Source organism: Rattus norvegicus, chromosome 1 (assembly GCF_021556685.1).
Source record: "Rattus norvegicus strain SHRSP/BbbUtx chromosome 1, alternate assembly SHRSP_T2T, whole genome shotgun sequence".
Lineage (NCBI taxonomy): Eukaryota > Metazoa > Chordata > Mammalia > Rodentia > Muridae > Rattus > Rattus norvegicus.
The window spans coordinates 167,132,152-167,159,644 of record NC_141534.1 but is presented as its reverse complement, the minus strand read 5'-3'; the positions used below and the strand labels follow the sequence as shown (position 1 = coordinate 167,159,644).

Genomic DNA, 27,493 nt, shown 5'->3' with positions numbered 1-27,493 from the left:
GTTCTGTTATTAGATATCTGAAAATCACTGGCTTAGATTGATCTTTTATTTCCTTTTCCAGGCTCTTTATAAGCCTAACTTATCTTCAACTTCATATTCTACTCCTTCTTAATACAGATCTACATTCTGAGACCAGAATGTTCTATTTACTATTTCTTAAACTGCCATGGCAAATTCCTGCCTCCACATTGTGTTAATATACAGGGCATTTGTTGTTGCTACAATCAGCAGAGCAGCTCTGCCCTGTATCTCAGTCCCCCTTCGCTATCCACTCACCCATATTTTACCAGTGCTTAGCATCCTAGATATAAATTCACATTGGGACAGAATCAACAGACAGTTGTCAGGTTAAAGAACCCAGCTTTTAGGCCAGGACTGCTTGTCTGTAACTTGACAATGCATGAAAGCCCTGAATAAAAGAAACAGGAAGGAGGTAAGAGCCTTACCTTAGCGCAGAGAACACATTGGTAATGGAGTTCTCTGTGCACAGCTAATAGGAGGAACTCCTTTCCCCTGGACTTAAGGGGTTAGAGTAAAAGCATAGCCCCACAAGAGATGGATGCATTTACTTGTTTCAAGTTGATGCTGTTAAATGCTATATGTTTTATTCCCTGTGAGTTGGCTTTATAGTCACCAAAAATCTTTGGATTACTTGGCTTTCCCTATGGAAATTAATCTACTGCACTATATCACAAAACATAAGTTAACAAAACAATATTCTTAAATCAGTCATCAGTTTCTATACCCTTGAGTTAACTGACTCATTTTGAGACTAGGGAAGTGAACACTCTAAATAAGTCTGGATGCCAGTAGGACATCGTATCCACCCAAGTCTGGTAAATCTGCATAGAAAGCAGCCTACAGCAGCTACACAGGAGTGCCCTGCCCCAGTAAGTCTGATTAGAAAAACAAAAAATATAAAAACAAGAGTCTCACACTGTTTAGGCTGGTATGGGACTCACTGTGTAGCCCAAGCTGGCCTCTAACTCTAACTGCTCTTACTGTACCAGCCTCCCAAGCATTGAGATTACAGGCAAGAGTAACCATGCTGGGACTGTCTTCTTGCACTATTTTCTTTTTAGCACTTACATATACTCTTTTTTAGAAAATACGATTTATTTTACTTTGTTTATATGAGCACACTGTAGCTGTCTTCAGGCACAGCAGAAGAGGACATCAGATCCCATTACAGATGGTTGTGAGCCACCATGTGGTTGCTGGGAATTGAACTCAGGACCTCTGGAAGAACAGTCAGTGCTCTTAACTGCTGAGCTATCTCTCCAGCTCTTACATATACTCTTAACTGCTGAATCCACTAATGACATCCTACTGCTCTTCAACAATCTGATCTTCACAATCTTTCCAAGGATTTCTCTGTACCCTAAGCTCTGGCAGACACAGATGTGTTAACTACACTCATTCAATTTTCCATCTTTCTGACTCTCAGTCTCTCTCCATCTTAGCAAATCTGAATGTTAACTGAGAAAGTTCAACACAGATAATATCTTTTTTTTTTCATGAAGACTTTTCAATGTACACCAAGCCATCAAAGCTAAAATTAGTAATGTTGCTGACTATGGCAAATAGCAAATTGCCCTGAGACCAATTTATAACTTATCACATGCTTTACCAATCTCAAAGAATCAGCAGCACTATCAGGATTCCTTGATTGGTATTAATCAGAGATTGAGCTCAGACTCCCTGCAGTAAAAGACTATAAGTACTGAACTTAATACTTATATTCCATTTTGTACTCCAAATCCTAGTGGCCTTGGACTTAGCCTAGCTTACTTAAGTATCAATTTACAGTAGATAAACCTTTGTTTCTCAAATAAAACCATTATCTCCCATTATGAAAGAGATCAATAATATATAATTAATAAAATTATTTAAGTCTGTTTTTCGGTTAAGGCACTCATTCCTTGTTCCCCAAATTTTATTTAGGAGCATTTGTTTTATCCTCTTTTCTGTTCCTTGAGGTCTATTTATTTCCTCTTTTCTCTCATGTAGGCTTTCCCTGTTCTTTTTATGTGTATTCCGTTCTCATAAAGTCGTCTATGACCATACCACTTCATGATCACTCTCACTTTTGAACTCCCATAAGCACTGGATGACTGCAACCACATTTATTGCGACTGTGACTGTTGTAGCATTATTTTTATATGCATCTTACAGTCCTTAAATATTTCAGTATATCTTGGCAGTATCTGGGCATAGCACAGACAAGAAATATTAATTCATTCAACTGGGACATTTATTAGGAAAAACATAGACAAAGCTGACACTGAAAGAGAAAAGAATGTCATTATTTTTAGTGTGGTCCACAGAGAAGCAAAACTATTATCAATCACCTTGGAAGCTCACTAAGGCTGTCAGGCCCCACCCTAGCTGTCTGGTCAGAAATGCCTCTTAAGATTCCGAGATGATCTGTTAGCAGTTTCAGGTTTGAGAAATACTGGTTCAGACTCTGGAATTAGAACATCTTAGAAATATATGACCCAGTAACACCAAATACTTAATTGTAATTGCTTATTTATTGGACTTCCTTATCTACTAACTAAAGACTTGCTGATGGCAAGAACTCTATCTTTCTCACCACCAGTATTTCCTGGCCGGCCTAGAACACTCAGTATTCAGTTGGTTTTGTTTATTTTTGTTTTGTTGTGTTGTGCTTCTTTGTATCTTGCACAGATACCTGGGCAAAAATGAAAATGAACTGTTTCAGAAAGCTAATCTAGGTAGTTTTTTTTGTTTTTTGTTTTTGCTTTTGTTTTTTTATAACATGATCTCACATACTTCCATACAAACCCCTTAATTCAGTTTTAAACGTGCTGCCTTCTGTTTTAGCAGCTGTATCATATGCACTTGATTAAAAAAACACTTGGATTATCATCCCATCCTCTGAGAGAGCCTCCAAAAGCCTCTTTTAGAAGTGAAAAGGGTGCATTTTAATTCTAGCTTTCACCCACCCACCCTATATACCTGCACAAGGAGAGGAAGAGGGCAGAAACAATGGCATCAGTAATTCTGAAATTCTTAAGAAATTCCTAAATATCTGCTTTTTAAGATTTGAGAAATAATGGTGCAAACACTAGCAGTACAACTAGACTATTCAAGATGTATATGGCCACAATTCTTTGAACAGGACTTCCAATAAAGAACTGCTGGCAGAGGAATGAAATAAGAGGAGAACCCCTGTCACATTCAATAGCAAAAGGTGATACCAGAAAATAAGAGTGAAATAGACCAGTGAATACCTAGCCAGCGATTACCTAGTGACAGAGGGTGGAAACACACCAGAGCACCAAAGCAGATAGTCAGTGGTTAGTAACGTTCAAGAAACGTACCAGAAGCCACTTTTAGGTTCTGCAGAGAGAAGGAAGTCAAGGGTGAAAGAGGAAAGGAGATGGAATGCATAGTACACGGAATGTAACTTACAATGATGAGGATGAGGAATAAAGTATTTTTGAGAATGAGAAATGAGAGGCACTGGAAGGGGTAGCAGGGGAGGAAGCCGGGCTGCGGTGTAGCCTACCACAAAAGAAAGCGACTGCAGTTGTCCCTGCCCAGCCTAGCTTGCCTAAGGGAAGCAGCCCCGGCATAGGTGAGAGGCATCGCCCAACTCCACTAGCCTTGCGCTAGCTGAAGCCATCTCCCCTGGAGCCGGCAGAGCCCTGGGTGGGTACCGGAAAGGGCGGACTGTGAAAGGTGGGCAGGAAGAAGGGACAGATGCCGGGGTGACCAGGTACCCACCTTGTCCCAACGCAGCCACTGCCCGATGGCCGTGTCTAGCTGGGGGTCCCCGGTGAGGTAGGGGGCGTGGAGCAGGTTAGAGTTCAGGTCATCATTTGCGTTCTCAGCCATGATGAGCTGCGGTCCCGAGGGGCAGACGAAGATACCGAATCTGGGGGCTCTAGGTGCGCTCACCAGGGTCCAGAAACCCCCTCCTTGACGAAGGGCATGAGAGACCAACCGCGAGCTGTTCAGTCAGCGCCGGCTCCTGCCGCAGCTTCAGCGAACCCGGAGGGAGGGCGGAGACAGGACAGCCGCCTCCCAGCAGACTAGCTCCGGATCTCAGCTCGAACTGACTGAGGCGGGCGTGAGGCGAGAGAACAACAACAGTCCCAGATGTCTGGGTCGCCGCCTTCGCCCGCGCCGCCTTAGGCCCCGCCCCCGCGCCGCCCGCGCCGCCCCCGCCCGCCCCGACCCGTCCAAGTGCCCGAGGCATGAGGCGCGAGCCCGGGAGCGCGCGCCCCGCACCTCCGCAGCGGCGTTTACTGTCCGCTGAGGCAACGGTGCACAGCTGGCTTTATTTTTTTATGCCGTTCTTCAGCTGTCTTTCCCTTATCACCCGCCCCACACTTGCACGTGTCTCCACCTGGCGACCCAGCCGTCTCAAGCAGCCCGCCTCTGCACTCACTAGGAGAGTCCCCGGCGCGCGCAGGCCCCACCCTCTTCGCCTCAGGGCTTCGTCTTGCTTCAGAGCCGAAGGGGGCGCGCGTGAAGTCTCATGGGAGTTGTAGTTTTTCCCGGCTCCCCGAGTTCTGTACACCCGTTGCCTTCCCTTCCCTCAGAGAAAGCACCAGCCCTTGGCTGTTGTTCCCTGACGCTTCTTATGTTGTGCAGTGCTGGTCTCCTGCTTTAAGGTAAAAAAAAAAGGGGGGGGGGGGAATGTCGTAAGGAACAACCGTATCTATTTGGTGCTTGAAAGTTTACGAGTCTTTTTTTGTCATTTCGTCCATTCCGTGTAAACATTTTCCATTCCTATTTTACACAGAGGGAACTGAAAGGCGAACTGAATTTTCTGAGCAGTAGTGTTCTTGAGAAATGAATGCGAGTTTCAGTCTGTCGCATTACCTCAACTAGCAGTTGTTTTTGGTCAACTGCAACAGCAGAATAGAGGTAGAGAGAATATAATATCTGGAAAATGTGTAAGAATGTTCTCAGATGATGTCCAGCATTTAACCCTATTTTAAGAATGTACAAATATCATAAAATACATAAACCAATACAAGTAGGAATACAGAGGAAAAAAAGAACTGGATACCCTCAAATGGAAATAATTTCTTCTCATCTTGGCTTGCTCTCTTCTATAAAATGTGTGCCTTTCAGGTCTCATTACTTGAGGCCAGAGATATACTGAAGCCTATATATGGACCACTCTGATTTCTTTGTTTTTGAGACAGGGTGGCTCTGGCTAGCTAGCCTTGAGCGTGATATACACCATGCTGAAATTGAACTCACAGAGATCCATCTGCCTCTGTCTCTTGAGTGCTGGAATTACTGAGGTGCACCACCATGTCATGCCAATTACTCCTCTTTCTTGGTCTGATTTGACCAAGTATATTAAAACTCTCCCTCATCAGCTTTTTGTTCTTGTAAGGAGTATATAATATTTATAGCATGTCAGTACAGTAATTGAAGAGATGCTTTTAGAGTGTTCGGAGGCTCACAGAAAAAAGACATAAGGAATTCAAAATACGTCTTTTATTTTGCTTACGGTGTCATTTGCCCTAATAAAATCCAAACTACTAGCATAAAATAATTGTACTGAGAGTTTCTGTCATTGTTTGGAGTTGCAGGTTTTGCCTTAAAATTTGAGTAATTCTTTTAAGGGTTTATGGGACTCTTTTAACCTCATAAGACTGGGGAACAACCATGTTCCAAGAAAGAAATTGGCTATCCACTATAATCAGAATTATTATACAAAACAAATATTAAACATTCACTATCTGTTAAGAATTATGCTAGTTGGGCTCAGAGGATGGCTCAGATGTTAAATGCTAGGCTCGCAATCAACAAGACAGGAATTATGCTAGGAGCTGATATTACAAGAATGTAAATAGTTATTTCCTTCAATAAATAAAATCTGGGTCTGGAGTAATGTTTCAGCCGTTAAAGCTAGGCTCACAACCAAATTCCCCAGAAGTAAAATCTGGAGGGATAGGGTATGTGCAAGAATGTTTAGTCCATGATAAAGACCTTGCTGCAAACAGTGGGAATCAAGCCATCAAGCAGGAGGGATCTGCACTGGGATTTGGAGAACAGAGAATTAAACAAAAAAGTAGAGGGCATTTCAACTCCATTGATATGCGATTCTCAAGTCCACTACGAGGTTATTTAAAATATATTCTATATGAGTGAGCATAATTCCCAGCGATTCCGAATTTTGATACGACCGCGGTACCTCCATAAAAATATCTATTGATTGTGACCTAGATGGCCATAATCAAAGTACATATTAGGACCAACATGTTGGCACTCTCTGGAAGCATATTAAGAGATGCAAATTTCCAGTACTTAATGAAGTTCTACTGAAACAGACTTACATTTTAACAAACCTAGTAATTAGTATTTAAATACTGTATGTAGTAGTTTTTATGAGACAATTTTTTTTAAACATCAAGTAATAGTGCCAAATCAGCAACTTTCAATATATGGAATTATATAGGATATGTAGTGAAGACAGGAGAATACAGGCTCTAGTTAAATATCCTTTTCAACCAACGTTTCCTTACTTTTATCAGCAAATCCTAACAGGTATTACGGGTTAACTAAGTCTCACTCAACAGGCTCTGCTTATTGTTAGACACTGGAAGGTAATGAAGAGCCTCAATTCAGTAAATCTGAGAACATTGTTTAAGTGTGTCCAGAAGGGGGCGTCAGGAAACTCTCAGAAGCTTTCCCATTTCCGTTGGGGTTTGTCCAAAGCGTCCTGTGTTTTTACTGTATTTTTATTTGGTGAGTTTGTCAGCTCTGTGGTTATGAAAGTGAGTTCTTGGTTCTCAGAATGGAAATGCGTTCTGAGAGATGAATTGTGAGGCAATTTTATCATTAGGTGAACATCATGGAGTGGCTATAACATCAGTTTGTGAGGAAAATCTTATGAGACCTCTGTTACATAGGCAGTCCTCTTTTGACACAAATGTGACATTGTACATAATTGTGTACTATAATCAATATCTATGCATTCTTGTTATGCCAGATGCATATAATTATCATTTATATTTATGTTGTGTCACTGTGTCAGCTTTCCATTGCTGTGACAAAATGCCGAAAATGAATCAACTTAATAGAAAAAAAAAGGTTAATTTAGACTTCAGTCGATAGTCATTTGGCTCGGTTGTTTTTAGGTGTGTGGAAAAGCAGTATGTTACAGCAAGGGGTAAAATGCAGAGGAAAGAACTCACCTCATGCTGGCCAGGAAAGGAGAGTTAGAAAGAGGCTTGTAGGTCTCAACATGTCCTTCAAGGACATGTCCCAGTGGCTGGTCTTTGGTTTACAACAGAAACCCAAGAATGTACCAGCTACAAGATAGATGAATTTACCCGCAAGAATGAGAGCAAACTTGGGACAGGAGGAGTTTCCTTCTTCCATGTCTTTTATCTGGGCTGGCCATATCTAGGCTGGGTCTTCCTGCTTCAGATAATCTAATCAAGGAAATTTCTCACAGAAGGGCCCAATGGCTTATGTTTTATTTGGCTCCAGATGCAGTGAGGTTGACAAACAAAGATAGTTAACTATCACAACCATCTCCTCTAAAGCCTTGCCAGGTCCTGGATGTGGCACCACTAGATACAACTCAGGAATAAGATATTAAATCCTGTTAAAATTTGAAATATATTATTGCGTGTACGTGCATGGTGTGTGTGTGTGTGTGTGTGTGTGTGTGTGTGTGTGTGGTGCAACAGCATATGTGTAAAGGCCAACATACTACATACTACTACTGTGGGAGTCTGTTCTCTTATTCCACCATATGGGGCCTCGGAGTAGAACTCGGGTCTTCAGGCTAGGTAGCCTTTACTTGCTGAACCATCCTGCCTGCCAACCGAGGCATTAAATTTTGAAGAAATCTGTCATTTTGTTCTGTGACCACCGCGTAAAGAATATATTCTCTTCTTGATCTTAGCCAAAAGGCCGAGAAGCGATTGAATATATTCTCTTCTTGATGCTTACTGAGATACCTGTGGTAAACCCTAGTTAGCTTTGTATTAAAATAAAGGGAGTGTGTGTGTGTGTGTGTGTGTGTGTGTGTGTGTGTGTGTGTGTGTGTGTGTGTAGGTAGGAAGAATTATGTAAGCAATGTCCTCCTTTCAGGCCTCTTCTGATGCAAGGAGCTATAATAATAACAAACAGAAGGGGATCTTTGTGTAAGGGTGAATGGCTGCAGGCTTAGCAGGGCTACAGTGAAGCAAAGTGACAAACCTAGGGTGCCAGTTATAAGGAGGCCCTTGCTCTCCTGCTTGTGGAGGTGTAGAGCTGCTGCCTGCCTGTGAGCACCTCATTACACTATTACTATCTATCTTTAGATATGATTCAGATGCCATATAATCTATACATTTAAAGTATACAGTTAAATGGTTTTAAAAATCATTCATAGATGCATATATATATACACACACAAAGACGAGTTTTAGAACAACTTGAGAACATTTTCACCATCCCATAAACACTGTGCCCTTCACTATCAGCCTCTTATCACTCAAGCCTTTTGATACTCCCCCAACCTGCGCCGTGAAGCACCACAAATCCATTTTTTTATCTCTGTAAATATTGCCCCATCGTAAACATTTTCTCTCAATGGAACCACATCATGTATAAGTCACTGTCATTGGTTTCTTTTAATTATCATAATTTGTCTAAGATTTACCCCATTTTAGCTGGGCGTGGTGACGCATGCCTTGAAGACCAGCACTTTGGAGGCTAAGGTAAGAGGATTGCTGTGGGTTAAGGCTAGCTTGGGTTACACATTGAGTTCCTGGCCAACCTGGATTACTGTATTAGACCCCATTTCAAGAAAAGAAAGATTGGTCCATCCTTTAACATGCTCAGACTTTTTCTCCTCACTTGGTATCTCAATAAATACAGAGAAGTGTTAGATAGACTTTAGCACCCTTTCATGATAAAAACATGCAGTAACCTGGGAGCTCAGGGAAACTTTGTATCTAAAAGAGGTCTACAGTTAACCAACACTGTAATTAACAATGCAGTGCTGGCCTGGTCCTCCCTAGGATGAGGAACAGGAAGAAAAAGTCTGGTATTTCCAGTACTAGGGTCTAACTAGTGCAACCGAACAACAACATAAAAAGATAAAAAGATGTCAGAGGTATTCCTATTGCAAAAGAAGAAGTAAACTATTCAGAGATGACATGATCTGTGTATATAAAAATTTAACTAGAATCAATAAGCAGATTCTACCGGGTTTCAAGCTGTAAGGTCGACATAAACACTTGTACTGTGTGGGAATGACGCTAACAAAACAATTTTCAATAGCATCAAAAATAATGAAATGTTGAATAATATATTTAACAAAACTATCACATGACTTGCCTTCTGAAAACCACTGACCACTGTTATGGCCGGAAAATCCCATGTTCCCATATTCATGTGAAAGATAAAGTTTCAGAAGTTATGCTGTGCTTTTTCTTTCCCTTCCTCGTGATGTTATTTTGTGTCTGTTTGCTAGTTATCACTGACGTATGCGGCCATATTCATGAGATCTTAAGACAATATTTTGTTTGTGATGTATTTGCCTCAAACAATACGGTCCTCATAAAGGACTTAAAGGTGTGCCCCTCTCTTTTGATGATGTTTGAGAGAGTTTGCAACAGGTTAGTGCTAATCCTTAGTTAAATGAGAAATGTAAGAACATGCCTCTGTGACTTCTCAAGACATGCCACCTTCACAATGCCCTAACATAGCCACCAACGCAAGGGCTTCACCTTTATGTTTTTAATTTTAGTTACTATATTTCTGTTTATAGAGTTACTTTAGACTGTTGGAAATTAGGAACCATATTTTCCGGGCCTTCCTAGTTTCTACAGAGATCTTCAAATCTTAAAAATAAATATCTATAGTCAGTATAGATGTTTGTCATCTAAAATACCTGTGCCTCAGTTTTTTCTTACCATTTTTTCCCCTAGATCTCAAATCATAGAATTTAGTTTTTGTATATATGTACATGTTGGACATTATATTTAGAAACTCATTTTGGGATAAATTTAGACTTCCAGTGAATGTTCTCAGCTCTCAGGAGGATTTGCCATGTTCCTGGGAGTTCAGCCATGTTTAGGTTTGGAATACTCGGCAACTTTTGTGAGTTTCTAGAAACTAATTCCACACATGTTATTGTTCTAGATCCCCTCAATATATTAGGGCCCTGACGGTTCTGAAGAGGTTTTCCTGTCCGACTATCAACGTTGTATAAATCATTACTTTATTGGCCTATCTTATTTGCTCACTAGAGTTTTAAAATTAAAGTCACAGTCTTCAACACTGGCAAATGCTTTCAGGTCAAAAGCTACATTCTATTCAGTTTCTCTCTGGTCTAATATTTCCCCTTCACTTTTGGCCTGTTTTTTTTTTTTCATGCTGGCCTGCCATTTCTCCTTTATAACTTTAAAGAAGGTTATAAAGTTTTATTCCGCTTATTATTAGCAAGATGGTTACCACAAATAACCTCATTTGGAGAGGGTTAGTATGTATCTTATGACTGTAAAATATTGTGTCAAGTTGATCTGTTAGAATTACTTATCTCAATTTTTCTCTTCAGTAAAAACTACAAGGGATACCTTTGTGCATCAAGCTGTATTTTTGTTTTCTGCATTATTCCATTTATCTGAACTATCTAAATTATTCAATTACAGGGCAATATACTAAAAGTATTTCAGAAACTTGATTTCAAAGAACTGGACTAGTTTGGGGGGAAATTAAATTTCATGGTTTTAATCATTTTTAATTAGTTCTTTGAGAATTTTGTACAAAATATTTCGATCATATTTATTTTTATCACATTCACCCCTTCCCCACCTAATCCCAGATCTCCCTCCCATTCTCTGTCCCCCAACTTTGTCCATCTATATACATATATGTATGTGTGTGAGAGTTGACACACACATCCATCAAGTCCAGTTTGTGTTGCTAATATATTCCTGGGTATGTGGCCTTCCACTGAATCTTTTTAATCCTGTCACAAAAGTAATAATGTTTTTTAAACCAAGTAGAATCAATTAATCTTGGCTACCTAAATAAATAGTGCTCAGGCAGAAGATAGACTTTTCTTAGTTTCCTTTTTAAATGTTAATCCTTACATAAATTATTTAAGTTTAACTTAATGTGATGCATACCTTACAATACTTTTCTAGGCATCCTGGACTCAGGGATACACAAGACAGTAAGCCTGGGCTCTGCCCTTGTGAAGCTTCGGGAGTAGGGTTTACCAAGATCAATATGATGCATCCTTTGGTAACAGTAGTCATGTCGTAAAACGACAGAGGGTGACAGGGATCCCTTGATAGGATCTCTGAGTTCAAGGTCAGCTCGGTCTACAAAGTGAGTCCCAAACTGTAAAGGACCATAGAAGGCATCCTGGAGGAGTGAACTCAGTAAGCTTTGAAGTCATGTTCTCTAACTCTATCACTGACTTTCAAGATTACTTGGGTTTTCTAGGTCTTTTGAAAGATTGGAATATAAAAGCTAGAATTTAGGTGGGGGAGCCTGCTGGGATTATGACTGAAGTTATGTTAAATCTTCAGGTCTATTTAAGGATAAATGACATCTTAAAAAGACTCATTTGAGCCCCACGTGGTGGCACATGCCTTTTTAATTCTAGCACTTGGGAGGCAGAGGCAGGGGGATCTCTGAGTTCAAGGCCAGACCAGCTTGGTCTACAAATTGAGTTCCAAGACAGCCAGGGCAATACAGAGAAGACCTGTCTGCAAAACAAAACAACAACAAAGCACCACATTTTGGGGGTTAGGGAGATGGCGTAGTCCCTAAAGTGCTTGCCTTACAAACATGAGGACCTGAGTTGAGTCCCTAGCACCCATGTAAAATCCAAGCACACATGCACCTGCAATTCTCCTACTAGGGCTGTGAGACAGAAGGTCCCCGGTGGCTCTCTAGCTAGTTTGTCTAAATTGGTGAGTTCCAGGTTCAGTGATATTAACCTCTGGCCTCCACACACACATGCACATATATGCATCACACACACACACACACACACACACACACACACACACACACACACACCACTGAATTTTCCAATTCTTAAAAATGACGTGTCTGTTTTGAAAAGACTTTCCTTAATTTCTCTTGGCAAAATTGTGCAGCTTTCACTTTTTATGCATATGTAAGTGGTTTTGTTTTCTAGCCTAGATGAACAATGGAGATGAACAATACATCTTTTATTGTAAAGGACAAAATCGAACACCTTAGCTTAAACAGAAATTTGAGTTTCCTACCACAGTACAAGTGTATCTTAAATGCCTTGAACTATACATTTAAAACAGCTAATAGAGGAAATGTCATGTCACATGGGCTTCTAACTAATTTTTTATGTAGCACCAAGCTTCTTTAGTTGAAGGTATTTGCAGGGCTGGAACTAGCTGCAGCACTTACGTACTGTCTTCCACATCCTCCAACTGTGTTACTCACGTCCCCTCAGCCTTCCCAACTTAACTCTCAGAACCAGACACATATGGCTGACGACACACATCCCCAGTAAGTGCCATCCTAACCAGCAACCATAAAATAAAGAGAATTGCTTCTGCAATGTGTGCTCACTCCCCCAGCACAGCGGCCAGGAAGTAGTGTGACTGACTCAAGCTGCAAGATCCTCTAAGGTAGATGGAAAGTGAAAGAGGAGCCTTTTCTCAAGGAAGCTCAGAGCTTTTGCTGGAATGAGGAGAAAGGGAAAACAAGCAGATAAAAAAAAGACATAACAAAAACAGATCCTCCATAACCAAGACCTCTCTCTCTCTCTCTCTCTCTCTCTCTCTCTCTCTTTCTCTCTCTCTCTTTCTCTCTCTCTCCATCTCTCAAATCAGCTTTCTCAGTTCTTTCTGAAAACCCCCAATTCTCTTTGATTATTCACGTGCTTTATTTATACTGTGCACCCAATATTGTGCCGTACAGTCTTCAATCCAATAGAAACAGTGATGCACAAACCAAAGGGTCCCTTCTTATCACATGGATTACTTGCCCCTGACAAGTGGCACTTGCTAGCTTGATTTCATGACAACTTTAAATACCACCAGTAAATAAAATGTGGTTAGTGAAAGAAGAAAATGTTCAAAAAGTCTGCTGTATTTGAAAGCTCTAAAATAATCTTCCTCTTTAAGTGCTACGCTAGCATTCTCCGCCTGGAGCATTTTAATGTATGTATCAGTCTGAACTTTAAATACATTTGAGGTTAGTTTTCTTGCCCTAACAATGGTTCATTTTCTAATGAAATATAAGATCCAGCTTCTTTTTTTATATTATTTATTTCATGTATCTGAGTACACTGTAGCTGTCTTCAGACACACCAGAATAAGGCATCAGATCCCATTACAGATGGTTGCACCATGTGGTTGCTGGGAATTGAACTCAGGACCTCTGGAAGAGCAGTCAGAGCTCTTAACCGCTGAGCCATCTCTCCAGTCCAAGATCCAGTTTCTAATATAATGTGTGCATAGTGTGGTGCACGTACACAAAGGGAAACTGAATCTGCCGGAGACTGGAGACTCTTCTTAGAGACTGATTTTATGTTGATAGTTTCTCATCCTCAGTCTGATATATCTTGGATAAATGGCTAACTTTTTAACAGAAGGAAGAAAAAAAAAACCTATGGATTACTGTTAAAGTGAAGACTAAAGAGCTATAATTTCCTGTTGATTTTGTTGTTCGAAAATGTCTATGTAAACCAATAAGTTACACACATAATTATAAGTTCGTAAAGCTATTAAGTATACACATGTACAAAATTACAAGTTTGAACAAGTTATATGCGTTCATAAAGTGCATTATTAATTATAGGTCCATACATATTATACAATATCTTATAAAGTTAGGAGTTTCTCTTTTTGTGTATATGTGTTTCTTCATGTGCATGTGTGTGGTGTGGGGGTCCGGGTGCATGTGGAGGCCAGAGGTTGACATTAGTTGTTTTCCTCTACCATTTTCCACTTCATGTTTTGAGGCAGAGTCTTTCACTGAACCCGGAGCTCACTGGTTTAGCCAGACAGGATGGCAGACAGGATCTGTGGATTTTCCTGCCTCTCCCTCCCCAGTGCAGGTACTACAGTTGCACACTGCACATCTGGCCTTTACACGCACACTGGAGATGGTCTTCACGCTTATGTAGCAAGCGCCTTACTGACTGAGCTATCTCTCCATCCTCATGGGTTTCACCCTTGCCTTTTCTATCCATCTTTTAGTTAAAATCATCAGTTAATGAGTCTGTTTGTCATCTCTAGCTGCATTCAGCTGGATCTGACCAAAACCAAAACCTAACCTAAGTGGGATACCCAAAAGAGGTGTGTTTTCCTTTTTCAAACTACACAAGAAGTCCCTGCAGAGGCAGACTGTGTGTAGACGCTAAGAGAGGTCCTAAGTAAGCCTGTTTTCTTCTGGCTCTATCTGTCATGTTGCTCCTATTCTCACGGTCAGAAGATGATGTCACCTTTGACATCATGTAGCCACTGTAGGCAAGAATGTGACAAGCAAAAGGTTCATGCCCTTTAAACTGTTTGAAGGCCCCCCCTTTAAACTGTTTTCCCATGAGTCCTTGGGCTCCAGGGGAAATGGGCCAGCCTGCCTAGTGACTGATTCCCAGGGAACTCAGCTGGCTGAGCCTCTCAGATTAGATTACTTCGGTGATTCTTGTTTAATTTTAGTTATTAGTTTTATTCTGGCGTTAATCATCTCTACCGATTTTGTTTGTTACACACTAGATGGAAAACCTTAGCCATCTATGAGAAATTGTTTTAGGCTGTCTTCGCAACAAACAACAAAACATACTTGAGTGGCTTATATCCTTAGGAGTGGGCGCACAATATTTCCAGGAACGAGAAGTCTTGCACTGAGCCCACTCCAGGATTAGTTTAGTCAGCGGCTCAGACTCTGTCATCTCTATTCTCATAAGGACAAGAAGCTACGCCATTTCAGGCATCATTTCTGACCCTAAACGTTTCCAAGGGCAGAAGAGAATGATGTGTGGTTTTTGTTAACCTGAAAAACTTTTTTCAGAAGCCCTTGGCAAACGTATACACCTGCACAATGACTTCTCGGCAAGGTGCGTGAGGCCACATGAGTGCTTTAGATTAAACTGGGTTCCTTCCTGGCGTGCTGGCCCAGGGAGCTGTAGGCAGGAAGATGGAACCTATGTAAATATGGAGTTCCGACGGCATGGGAAAATGAGCAAATGGTGTCTGCAAACACTCCCATGGCATCCGTTAAGGTCTAGGGATGAAGCAATATAGAGGAGAGAAAGGCAGAGTTAGAGACAGAGAGGCCATACTCCCCTAAGTTCTTGAATTCACAGCAGCATCAAAATACCAGGCGGGATGAAATGACGGCAATCTTCACTATTTTCTAGCTGTAGCAGGAAGATTACAAATTCAATGCCAGCTTGGGCAACATGGTAAGATGTAGTCTCAAAATAAAAAGGGGCCATGGGTGTAGCTCAGTGGTAGGGTACTTAGCTAATGTGGATTTCGTCTCCATTACTGCAAAAGCAAAGGGAAGAACCCTAGGGAAGGCACAAAAGCTTCATATACTATCCCCAGGAGACTAAAGAGGAAATGAGTTCATGAAAAGGGTAGCAGGCACTTAATTCTCATGGTTGAGTACCTAGAGCTGACATCAGAGGAAATAATAATTTGGCCTCATGAAGTATCAAATTACTGCCATAAACACTGTCCCAAGAATAGCCCATTCCTATGCCATGTGCCTACTGAACGCTTGGAGAAATGATTTCGATGTTTGATCTCAGTCAGGGCAGAGTAAGCCAAGATGGTTCTGTGGACTACCTACTTTCATTTAAAGTATTCTCTGTGGTCGGAAAAAAAATGTGATGTTTGTCTGGAGTGATTTGACATTTTCTTTAAAACTTTCACGAGTCATTACGGAAATGTTTTTCATGAAATCTTTAAAAACCTGAAGCGGTGGAAACAAATGACCCTAAAACTTGGCAATTCGCCTTTTAAAACTGGTCGAGCCAGTTCCCTTCCTCCCCTTGTAAACCAAAGTATTAAATCGTTAAAACCTAAGATTATGGTTTATTTATTACATGTATTCAAGATGAAAGGGGATAGAGTCCCAGCAAGTCGGCTGGGGATAGCTCAGATTCTATAGCTTGCCTTGCCATGTCTCCTCCCTCTCCCCCACCCTTTGTACGTGTCTTTTGGTTACCATGGGAACTAGAGGTCTTAGGGAGAAGAGACTGTTTTGAATACTGGACTAATCGAGGAAGGTTTGGGTACAGGTGTAGAAAGTGGTTTTAGATAAGGAAACAGTGAGAGCTGGGGGTCTATGTGGATGTGTCTGGGCTAAGCATTTCACATTATTTTGCAGAGAAGTAGAAAAGACAGCCATTGTGCTAAGAAATATAACACAACACCGAGAACCTAGTAGTGCTTGGTGGAGCAGGCAAGTTGTGTGTGGCCACATTGTTGTTTTTCCCTGCACCACTGTTTTGGTGTCTTTAGTCTGCTGAAGGGGAGTGGTGGGGCTCAGTCATCCGTCCTCATAGCCTGCTCCCTGTCATCAGAGTATCTCAAATGCAGGGACATGACTGCTTCAGGATTTGTGCTCCTGGAAGGGATGCTGCAGTCTCCAAGTTGCAGAGCAGTCATGGAGTATTAAGCTAGGTTAACTCCTACAGCCCTGGAGATAAGTAGTAACTGCCAAGCCGAGACTCCCTTAGAAGAGGGCTATGCTGGGTGGGTCTGGGGACATGGCTCAGTGGTTAAGAGCACTGGCTGCTCTTCCAGAGGATGCTAAGTTCAATTCACAGCTTCCAACTGTCTGTGACTGTCCAAGGGAGATCTGACACCCTCACACAGACATACAGACAGATGAAATACCCACTTAGTTTATTATGGCCTGTTCTGCCTTGGGCACAGCCACCTCCTGGGGTCCCACTGCCACACGTACAGTTTTAGAATTAATTCTGGCTTGTACCCATCACAGAGGAAGATCCAGCCTTCATTTTACATTTTGAAAACTATTTTTATTTTTTTTTAATTCTTTTTTACTTGTGGAAGAGGAGAGCTGTGAGGCCGGAAGACTCTTGTGAGTCGGTTCTCACTGTCCATGTGAGTCTCAGGGATGGAACTCAGGTTGTTGGGAGGTAACCGACACTTGCTCACTGAGCCTTCTTGCTATCCTGTAGTTTACAAACATACGTTTTTGGTTACATTTTACTGATTGCAGTACTGACTTAAGTGGAGGGATAGCAACATACTTGGTCCCTGAAAAAAAGAACTGGAAATTTCTCCTACTCAAAGCTGCTGCTGCCTCACTGGGGCTCAGGAACTGTTCCCCCATGACTCACTGGCTGATTATGTCACTTATTTATTATAAATCTGCCCTTTTGTCTCATTTCCCTTTATTTCCCTAATCTCAGATTGGCAGAAAGGAAGTGTGGCGATGTGGAGCCCTTGGAAAGTGCATCCCGCGACTCCAGCAGCGTGTGATTTGAGTGTTGTGATCCTTGACTTTTACTCTTTTCTACTTGTTCTCAGGTTTTCATTTGACTGTTCCGTAAGCTGCCTTCATAATGCTTGAATTGCAAGGATTCACAAAAGAAGCTGTTTTATGACTAAGGAAAGGGTGTTGGGTTCCAATTTATAACAGTAGCCATGGAGATGCTTTATTTCAAAAAGACTGAATGCATTTCAACTAGAAGCAGCTTCAATAACTAAATTTAGGGCACACACACACACACACACACACACACACACACACAAAACCAATGAGTACTTTTTGATTCTATGGTATTCTTATTTAGATAATAATTCAATATACTTTTACTGTGTTGATGGTTTTACATATTAATACTTTATTTTCATTTAGTCAAACAAAAGTGGATCTGCATGTCAGACCGTCTCCATGACATTTCATTGTTTCTTTTTACTATATTATGGCCTATTTGAAATTATTTTATATTTGCTGAATCAGTCATGAAGACTCACTTTCGTTGCAACTAAATATGCAAAATACTTAACATCTTAGAGCGGTGACTGGGTCATCTGTTGCCCTGTCCTCTCCCCCATAGCCCATCTGTTGTGTTTTGCAGAAATCCTGGTTACATAATCTACATGCTGCCTTTCATAGAAACTCACTTATTGACTAAACATCTGATATGTCCAAGGCAAATCTGTACACTATACATTGTAAGACATTTTTAAAAAACCATACCATATGGTGTTTGATAATTTAAAAATATTTTGTACCATATGGAGGAGGTGGGAAGTAGACAGAAAGGAGGCAGACCCTGGAACTAATAGGCAAGGTTTTTATTGCAAGACAATTGAGAGGAAGGAGACTTCTGTAAACACAGTAAAGTCCATCCTTGTCTCCCCATCTTATCTCCCCTTCGCCAAGGCTTTTTCCTCCCATGTATCCCTATTTCGCTCAAATGAGTGTGAGCTTCATAATTAATTACCTGTAAAGACTGGTGTCTCTGGGCTCCTGTCAGTAACTCATCCCTCCTCCCACCTCAATCTTGACCAGTACAGTTTGTTATCAAATGTTTGTTAATGGGGCTAGAGATAGAGCTCGGCTGGTTAAAAACATGTATAGTTCTTGCAGATGATCCGAATTCAGTCCCAAACACCCACAATCAGGTCGCTCACAACCACCTTTTACTTTTGCTCCGGAGGGGATCAGATGTCTCTGAACTCTGTGGGCACCCACGCTCAGGTGTGCAGCTCCCCCCTCTCCCTGCTACCACATAGGCACACATTTATATAACATTAAAAACCAACCTTTCAAAAAAGTTTTTCATTTTAATTTGTATTTTTAAAATTGTGAATGGGCCAGAGCAGTGGGGCAAAATACAGAAAGTACAGTCCCAGTAACCTGAGAAGTAGAGGCATCAGGACCATGAGATGGAGGAGACTAGCCTTGGCAAAGTAAGGAAGACCTTGCTTCGAAATGTTACGAGGCTGCCCTTGGCTGCCCCGAGTGTTTGTCTTTTAGTTTAGATGGGAGAAGGGTGCTTTGGGTGCTTCGTTTCTTTCCATTTGGCTACAGGCATCTAAGGACCTCCCTGTTACGTCAAGCACTGAAGTAACCAAGCAGAGGCTTCATTGACCATACATAGTAATGAATATCGTCTGCAAAAAATAGCTCGAAAATGCCACTGAATGAACAGATGGCTACAGTTCTCCACAATTAGCCACAGAGAATCTCCAGAAAAGAAGGGAAATTGCATCTCCAAGGGTTCTGCACTATAATACTCAAGTGTTCCATTTTCATTTAGGAACTAGTAAAATAACTATAGAATCTAATGTTTATTACAATAAATATAAAACACTTATAATTTAATTTTTAAAAAAATCAAATGTGTACATTGTAACACTGCCCAGTCGGCCTCTTAGGCTTTTTGGTAGCCCTACTTGTGGTTAAAAGGGTCCGTGGAAAACTAGGTAATATCTAAATACTCAGCCTGTTCTTTGATGACATCCGTGTGTTATAGTAAACCTCCATGCGGCAGACTGCACAGATCAATCCTATAGACTATTTGTTGAGAGTAAGGAGTTGCTTATATGTGTATACAGTGGGACTAAAAAGTGATTCACTGCTCTGGATAGGGCCAGAACCCTTTCATGGGTTGATAACTTCAATTGTTCTGAAAAAGAAATGCTCCTGTTTTACAGACGTTGCCAGTCTTTAGTGTACTGGCTGCCCTCCACTTGCACCTTTATGCCCATCCTCCAGCCCATTCTGTGCCTCAGAAGGTTGGCCAGTATAGAATTCCTCACAGGCTTCCTTCCCTTCAGGCATTCAGTGGTGTTGGAGCCACGGTGAACACCAGCAATATCGGGAGTGAGGTGTTTGCAGGGGCTGGCTTGTCATCTCATTTATCCTGTGTCTGGGGACCCTCCTTACACAGCCTTGTCCATCTGTAGTTTCAGCTACTCCTCATCCTTCATCCCCTCAGGTTCATGAGTGGTCACATCTCCCCACCAAGCTCTTTCTAACCTTAGGACACTGTCTTGATCTTTATGGTATTTTCACCCTTACTCTCCCCCATATAATCCAATCTGGAAGGCTTCTCTTTCCTATTGAGACTCACATCAATATTCTGAAGTGGCAGATTGTCAAAATCCTGCAGATAATAAAAAAGGTTGAGGACAATAACAAGAGTAAGATAGGAAGAGTAAACAAGTCCGTTATCAAGGGGACCCAATGCCAGTCCCCAGGGATCTGGTCTGCAACCTTTCCCTTCCACTCTATGGAGTTACCATTAGATTATGGCATCATTTTATTACTGTGAACTGTATACTCTGTGGCATACAGGCAGGTTACAGGAGGCCCATTAATGTTTGTGTTGTGTTTTCTGTTACTTGATGGAAACCTGTGCCATATAAAACTGCGTAAGATAGACTATGACTAGCTCCTGAGATGGTGAATAGGGTTTTGGATGTCATTGTCAGAGCCCATTGATCTGTGCAGAACTCATCCCCAGACTTCCTTCCCTCCAACCCCACTGGGAGTCTGAAGGAAAAGAAGCCTGCAGAGCTCCAGAGACAGGCTGACTTCAGAGTTCACTCAGTTAGTGTCATCAAAGACATCACTGTAAGGGTGTTTTCTATCAAGGTGTCTTAGTTAGGGTTTTATTGCTATGAAGAGACACCATGACCAAGGCAACTCTTATATGTAAAACCTTTAAGTGGGGCTGGCTTACAGTTTCAAAGGTTCAGTCCATTATGATCATGGTGGAAAACATGGCAGACTCCAGGTAGACACGGTACTAGAAGAGCCAAGAGAACTCTGCATCTTGTTCCAAAGACAGCCAGGAGGAGGGTCTCTACACTAGAGCAGACTTCAAAGTCCACCCTCAAAGTGACACACTTCCTTCAACAAGGCCACACTTCTAATAGCTCCACTTCCCATGAACCAGGCTTTCAAACACATAAGTCTATAGGGGACAACGCTATTCAAACCACCACACAAGGTATAAAAAAGCAGTTGTACATTTAGTGGGAAAAAATATTTATTTCCAGGTGCTCTGTCTGGATGGTCTTTCCAAGCACCCTTGACAAAACTTCCCTTGATTTTCTTTGGCATAGATCACACCACATGCCCATCCTTGAGCAAATAGACAAGACAAGGAAGTAGAATTGCGCTAACTAATATAAGTCTGAGCCATAAGCTCTGGAGCTCTGGTTAGGGGTGAAGTTACTGTCTCCAGAAGCACCTGGGGGCACATAGCTGGGAGGATGATAATAAAAATCAGAGAACTACCAACAGGAAGCGGAATGGATGTTAGGGAGATGACCCTGTCTTGTATAGCTCACCAGTTACATAAGCCAGCAGGTTGTTTCCTGCCTAAACGAGTTATGTAACTTTTCCTTCCTCTCTAGGAGGATCATGGGACTAATCATAGCTCTGCCCTGATTATCTGTGTGATCCTGGACATGTGTATAATTCTGGTTACTGAAAGCTATTTTTGTGAAACTGAACTCAGTTACCATTTAGCGTCTGCAAAATTAGTGCTAATGCTATTTGTCTACCTGGCAAAACTACTGGGAAGCTCAAGTGAGGTGGAGACGAGAAAACATTTTGTAAACTACAAAGGATAACATAAGTGAAAATGATCTTTGTTGGTTTACGTGTGCATGTGTGCATCTGTGTGTGTATCTGTGTGCATCTGTGTGCATGTGCATATGCATGTGTGTATGTGTGTGCTCATGTATGCACAGGTGCTCATGTGTGCAGGTGCATGTGTGGAGGTCAGAGGAAAATCTCGGTAGCTGTTCTTCAGGAGCTGTTCACCTTGACTTTTAAAACAGAGTCTCCTATTGACCTGAAGCTCACCAAGTAAGCAAGGCTGACTGGCCAGACGACAAACCCCAATGGTCTGCCGAGCTATGCCTCACTAGGACTGAGTACAGACATGAGCCAGCGTGCCCAGCCTTTTTATTGAGGCTCTGGGAAAGAAACCCATATCCGCATCCTTGGCTAGTAGGCACCTTACTGACTGGACTATCTCCCTCACCCTCAGATGCTCTTCCCCGCGCCCTTATTTTACTGTGCTAAGAAAACTTTAGATTTTAAGTGGTTGGTACAGTATTGATGACTGTAGACACAGCAGTATTGTTGTGACCATACTCTGGAGACAGTTTTGCTCTTTTTAGTGAACAAATTAAACACTCCCAGCTGGTTTGAAAATACTAGATTGCTAACAACCTCCCTAAGGTGTTTGCCTCTTCGCTTTTTCTTAAAGGATTTCCCTTTGAGCTGCTAAGAGTCAGAGGAGGTACAGAGGCTTGAAGCTTGTCTCCACTCCCCTGGCAAAGAGCCAAGAGCACAGTCATTCTAATAAGGTTAGGCAAAAGGTATTCTGTAAGTACTTGTGGTGAGTACCTTTTGGTTCTCGACACAAACCATCAGTGTGGCTCATCACAGGTATATTGGGCTTCTGTGCAACTACAGGTTGCAACATTTATCATGCTATCTTTAAGACATTGTACACACACCTACCAAAGTGAAGACTTCTATCAGCTGGCTACAATAAGGATAAAGGTCTTGAAAAATAATAGGAAGGTTGTAAGAGACTGTAGAGAGCTTGGGGCATGTTTGAATTTTGATGTCACCTGGAGAGGAATACTCCACTTAAGAAAATGCTAAGCAGTTTTAATTTAATAAAAATAATCTTTCAGTAATCAGGATAAAGAGGAAACATGGATAATGATGCTTCCTCCCTGTGGCTGTACACAGCTGCAAGTTGCACCAGATAATCCCAGAGTCTAAGGCTGTGGTAATTCTCTCTGGGACATTTTCCAAATACTTCTCCCTTAGCTCTGGGCCATTCTTCAGTTGATCAATGAGTAAGGAAAGGAAGGGACCCAGCCTACACACACACACACACACACACACACACACACACACACACACACACACACACACAGGTTTTTATTAGCATGTTTTGAGTACCTAGCAGCTCCCATTATTCTTACACAATGCCTTATCCCATAGAACCAAACAATTACAGGGTAAGTACATTTCCATCTACAGCTTCAGAACCAGTAAACAAGCTTGGATCCTGTAATTCTAAAGAGAAAGCACTTCTTGCCCAGGTTCGGTTCTCAGCACCCATATGAGGGCTCACAGCCATCTTTGACTCCAGTTCCAGGAGATCTGATTCCCTCTTCTGGCACTAGGCATGCATATGGTGCACACACATATAGCTGGAAAAACATTACGTATATGAGAAATGTGATAAGGTAGTTAAGTCTCCTTTAAAATTCTTTTCTTTCTTTTTTTTCCTAGATAGAGTCTTACTGTATAGTCCTGACTGGCCTGGAACTCAATCTATGGACCATAAACTCACTGGGATCTGCATGCCTCCCAAATTCTGGGGTTAGAGATATACAGCACCATACCTGGCTCCTTGAATTCTTGATAAAATAGTCATGACATGGAAAAGTCCCAAGATATGTCTGGAAAGCAGTAGGCTGGCCCAAGCAAGGTAAAGGGTTTTTCTAGGAATAGTAGTCAAAAGAGGAGTCATGCAGCATAGTGACTCAGAGAAGGAGCCAGGTTTGAGCCCTAACCCAGCACTCGGTAGCTCTGTGACTATGGGCAAGTCAGGGGTACACAGAGAAGCCTTGTCTCAAAAGAGAAACAACAGCAGCAGCTTCCACAAAGATTGGTTATAGATGAGGTAATACAAGTAAAACTTAGCATGGAGGCTGACAGTTGCTCAAGACATAGAGAGGACAAGAGCAGGTAGATAGAGGGCTGGAGATGGCTCGGTGGTTAAGAGCACTGACTGCTCTTCCAGAGGTCCTGAGTTCAATTCCCAGCAACTACATGGTGGCTCATAACCATCTGTCATGGGATCCGATGCCCTCTTCTGGTGTCTGAAGACAGTGGCAATGTACCCACATACATGAAATAAAAAAAAAAAAAGAGCAGGTAGATAATCAAGCCTCCTAGAGAAGAAGTAACATCCCAAGACACCGTTCATTTCTTCCGATGATGCTTACTTGTGGCAGGAGCACAAATCTTACGAATATGTAACAGTGTGGGGAAACTTGTGCGTAGACTGCCATGTGCAGACTCTGCCCGAGTGGGGTGAGGGAATAAAGGAAAGACAGACAGATGGACACATGGGCACACAGAAACTAGGTCAGCTGCCGGAGAAGCCAAAGCACTCTGAAAGCATGCTTGTTATATAGAGTCAAACAGGGAGGCAGGGCTATTACACCAGCTGAATAAGGAGGCTGGCTATGACCGGTAGACAAGGAGGCAGGATTATGGTGTACATCTGGATTGAGGAGACAGGTTTAGCTAATCTGGATGGGAGCAGTTTCTGCAGGTGAGAATTCTTCAGGCTATAAACATGGTGGTGGTCAGAGAGAAAATGCAGTGGTGGACATTTTCTCTACACACACACACACACACACACACACACACACACACACACACACTATCAGTATTTGGGTCAAAGGAAGGCTTTGCCATTTCCCTCTGAGCTGCACCCGAAGGGGAAGGTTTTGCCATTCCTTCATGGGACTGAGGCTTTGGAGTCCTTAACATGGCAGTGCCCATGTCTACAGGTACACATTCACTCAGGACTTCAGCCATTCATGGCTCCCTTCCCTCCATACACCACAATATTTTCTTTCATCCTTGTGTCAGACGCAGAGAAGTGCTTTTAGGATAAAAAGTCTTGGGGTTGGGGATTTAGCTCAGTGGTAGAGCGCTTGCCTAGGAAGCGCAAGGCCCTGGGTTCGGTCCCCAGCTCCGAAAAAAAAGAACCAAAAAAAAAAGTCTTTGATGCTTACATTATACGTTCATTTATAAAATATGTCACATTCTTATTGTTATTCGAGTACCACTGTAAATAATCAAAAGTCAGGGAGTCAAAGACCTTGTCTTTCATTCAACGAATAGTTCTGCAATGTTTGTCATGTGCTGGGCTCTTTGCTGGCCCTGGAGGAAATAGTGGTAAGAGGAAATAGAAATTTCAGCAATGCGAAGAAAAGAGACAAAGCAAGTGGACAGTAATCAATACAGCATGAGACTTTCTCGTTGGGGGTGTACAGGGCAGACTTATTTACAAGAAGTACACTTGGCTCTAACTGAGGAACCAGACTGTTTCCTCCTGAAATAAAATACTGTACAGTATCTGAGAAGTAAGTAGGAGTTAGTCAGGATTGTGCCTGAAATTATTTACAAGTCAAAACTAGCTCATAGTGAGCCCTTGCCACAGAGTAATGGTGATCGTTAACTCCACAGAAGTAGGACAGTGCCTCTGGTATTGGAATTTCATTCCTGTCAACAGAAAGTAAGACAAAGACTAGTGATCCAGAGGCCCAGGGTGAATGAACAGTAACACTGTGAAATGACCCAGAGAGACAAAGGGATGGGAAGCTGTGAGGTTAAGGGAGTGTTCATCCCTCAGTTCACAGACGCACAGAACAAAGGGAAGGATGGTGGGAAAATCGGGTTCCCTGTAATGTAGCATCTGATCTTGGCTTAGCCACAAGCTCCTTTTTATTTTGCGATTTGGAATACGAATTTCCCTTTTAGAGACTCTAGTCTCTCCAACTGTAAGCTGTGTGGGTTGAACTGTTAGAAAGAAGTCAAGAAAAGGGCTGCCATGGCCCGGGTATCAAAGCAAGCAGCTGCACAGCATTGAACAGCCTAGGCCTACGGTTCACAAGCCTAGGCCTACGGGATCGGCAACATTGGCATGTGAGCCACAGACTGACCAAAGCCCAGAGGATTTCAGTATCTGATGTTAAGCATAGGAATTCTCTAGCTACCAATCTAGAACAGGAGCCCTTTTCTAGATGTATGGCTCGAACCTTAGTGAAGGCTTGCAAAGGAGGATGGTGTGATTTCATGGTTCCCTCTCTGCCTTCTGCCCTTCTGTCCTAGGGAACTCTGAAAAGATATGGTGGGGCAGAGAAGAGGAGGGGATGATCACGCAGATCATGTAGAAGCAGGGCCCAAACCGAGACGGTTGATTGTTAAGTGGTGCTATTTCAGTGAGCAGCTGGAGAATGATCTTCAGAATACTGCAGTGAACATTAATCATGTCAGCATAATGCCCACCCATCGTTTGTGCTTCTAGTAGTACCCCCACCTTCACTTACAACATCAATCCCCTCACACTAATCCTGTCATTCCTCACCCTTGGCAAGAGGAGGGACACATCAAACCATGAGGAAGAGAGACTTTGTCCGTTGGAAATGAAAGGGCCAGTCTCTCTCGGATGGCAAAACTTCAAGACAAAACCAGAAGCTGCTGGTAGTCATGTCCCTTTCTGTGCTGAAGAAGTCAGTCCATGACTGCAGGCTGAGGCTCGGAAAAAACTGGGAGGTGTGATGACAGTGGGCAGACATGTGAGGACAAGGCACAAGGAAGAATACAATTGAGGCTGGTACACATCCATAGCCCCAGTCCTCAGGAATCAAGGTAGGAGGATCAGGAGTTCAAGCCATCCTGATCCAGCCTGGGCTATATGAGGCTCTTACCTCAAAACAAACAACAACAATGATCTTTACCTTGTGAAACTGATGTATTTCCAGGTACAACACCTGCCTTGCTGGTGTGAAAGCTGTTTCACATTTTGAAGTTTTTGACTCTAACACCTCATCCCCAAAGCACTGCCTGAACCAGAAGTCTTTTATTTTCTGCTGCGGATCTGGTGGCTCCTCTGAGGTGCTTCTCATGGCACCTTCTGAGGTAGACAGGGCAGAGTTATTTCTATTGTATATCCAGAATACTGGGGACAGGATGGCTCGTTAGGTGGCACACCCTCCTTGTGAGCTCAATGACCCGACTTCCATCCCTGGAGCGCATTGGCAGGAGGGAGAGAACTGATTCTGCAAAGTTATCTTCTAACTTCCACACAGGTGCCCTGGCTTGTGTATACCCCACCCATGCTCAAAGGAAATAAATATATATAAAAAAAATAAACTTCAAATTACTGGAGTCCAAAGTCACACAGTGGGAAAAGCAAGGTCCTGAACACAAGATGTGGCTATTACTGTCCCCATGAAACAGAGTTCTTGGTCCACTCCAGTACTGAGAATGTTTTTCTCATCTAGTCACCAAAATACCATTGTGTCTGTGCTAGGGCCAGATGCCATTTTAGGTAGTGTTGAATGGAATAGTTTAACCAATGCTCTCAATCTATCGAGTGCAACACACTAGTACACAGGCAATTTATAGGAAGTTATAGTAGAATCCTTTTGATGCAAGTTTGGGAGAGAGCACTGAAGTAATGGGAAAGGGCTCATATTAGGAACACTGCTGCTCCTCAAAATCCTTGCAGTCCAGCTATCTAAATTGTTTTGTGTTTTGTTTTTTAATGTATGAATCTGGGGCTGGAGTTAAGAATGCTGGCTGCCCTTCCCAGAGGTCTATGTTTGGATCCCAGCACCCACATGATGTCTCACAATCATTGTAACTCCAGACCCAAGGGATATGATGACCTCTTCTGGAAACCGTGCCCCCCACACACGTTGTGCACAGACATGCA

General features: G+C 42.2%; 1 protein-coding gene and 1 long non-coding RNA gene across 2 annotated transcripts in view; one reads left to right on the top strand and one right to left on the bottom strand.

The window, feature by feature from the left end:
• The window catches only part of Pgm2l1 (phosphoglucomutase 2-like 1), a 49,166-nt gene extending 45,014 nt beyond the window's left edge, over nt 1-4,152 (bottom strand). The window contains 1 exon segment of the mRNA NM_001109454.4: nt 3,754-4,152. Coding sequence (NP_001102924.1) covers nt 3,754-3,864 — 111 coding nt within the window. The 5' untranslated portion in view covers nt 3,865-4,152.
• A 414-nt stretch (nt 4,153-4,566) lies between these two features.
• LOC100912071 (uncharacterized) overlaps nt 4,567-27,493 on the top strand; it is a 55,613-nt gene continuing 32,686 nt past the window's right edge. Inside the window, exon 1 of the long non-coding RNA NR_131097.1 lies at nt 4,567-4,646. This is a non-coding gene — a long non-coding RNA (uncharacterized LOC100912071). The remainder of the gene's footprint in view (nt 4,647-27,493) is intronic.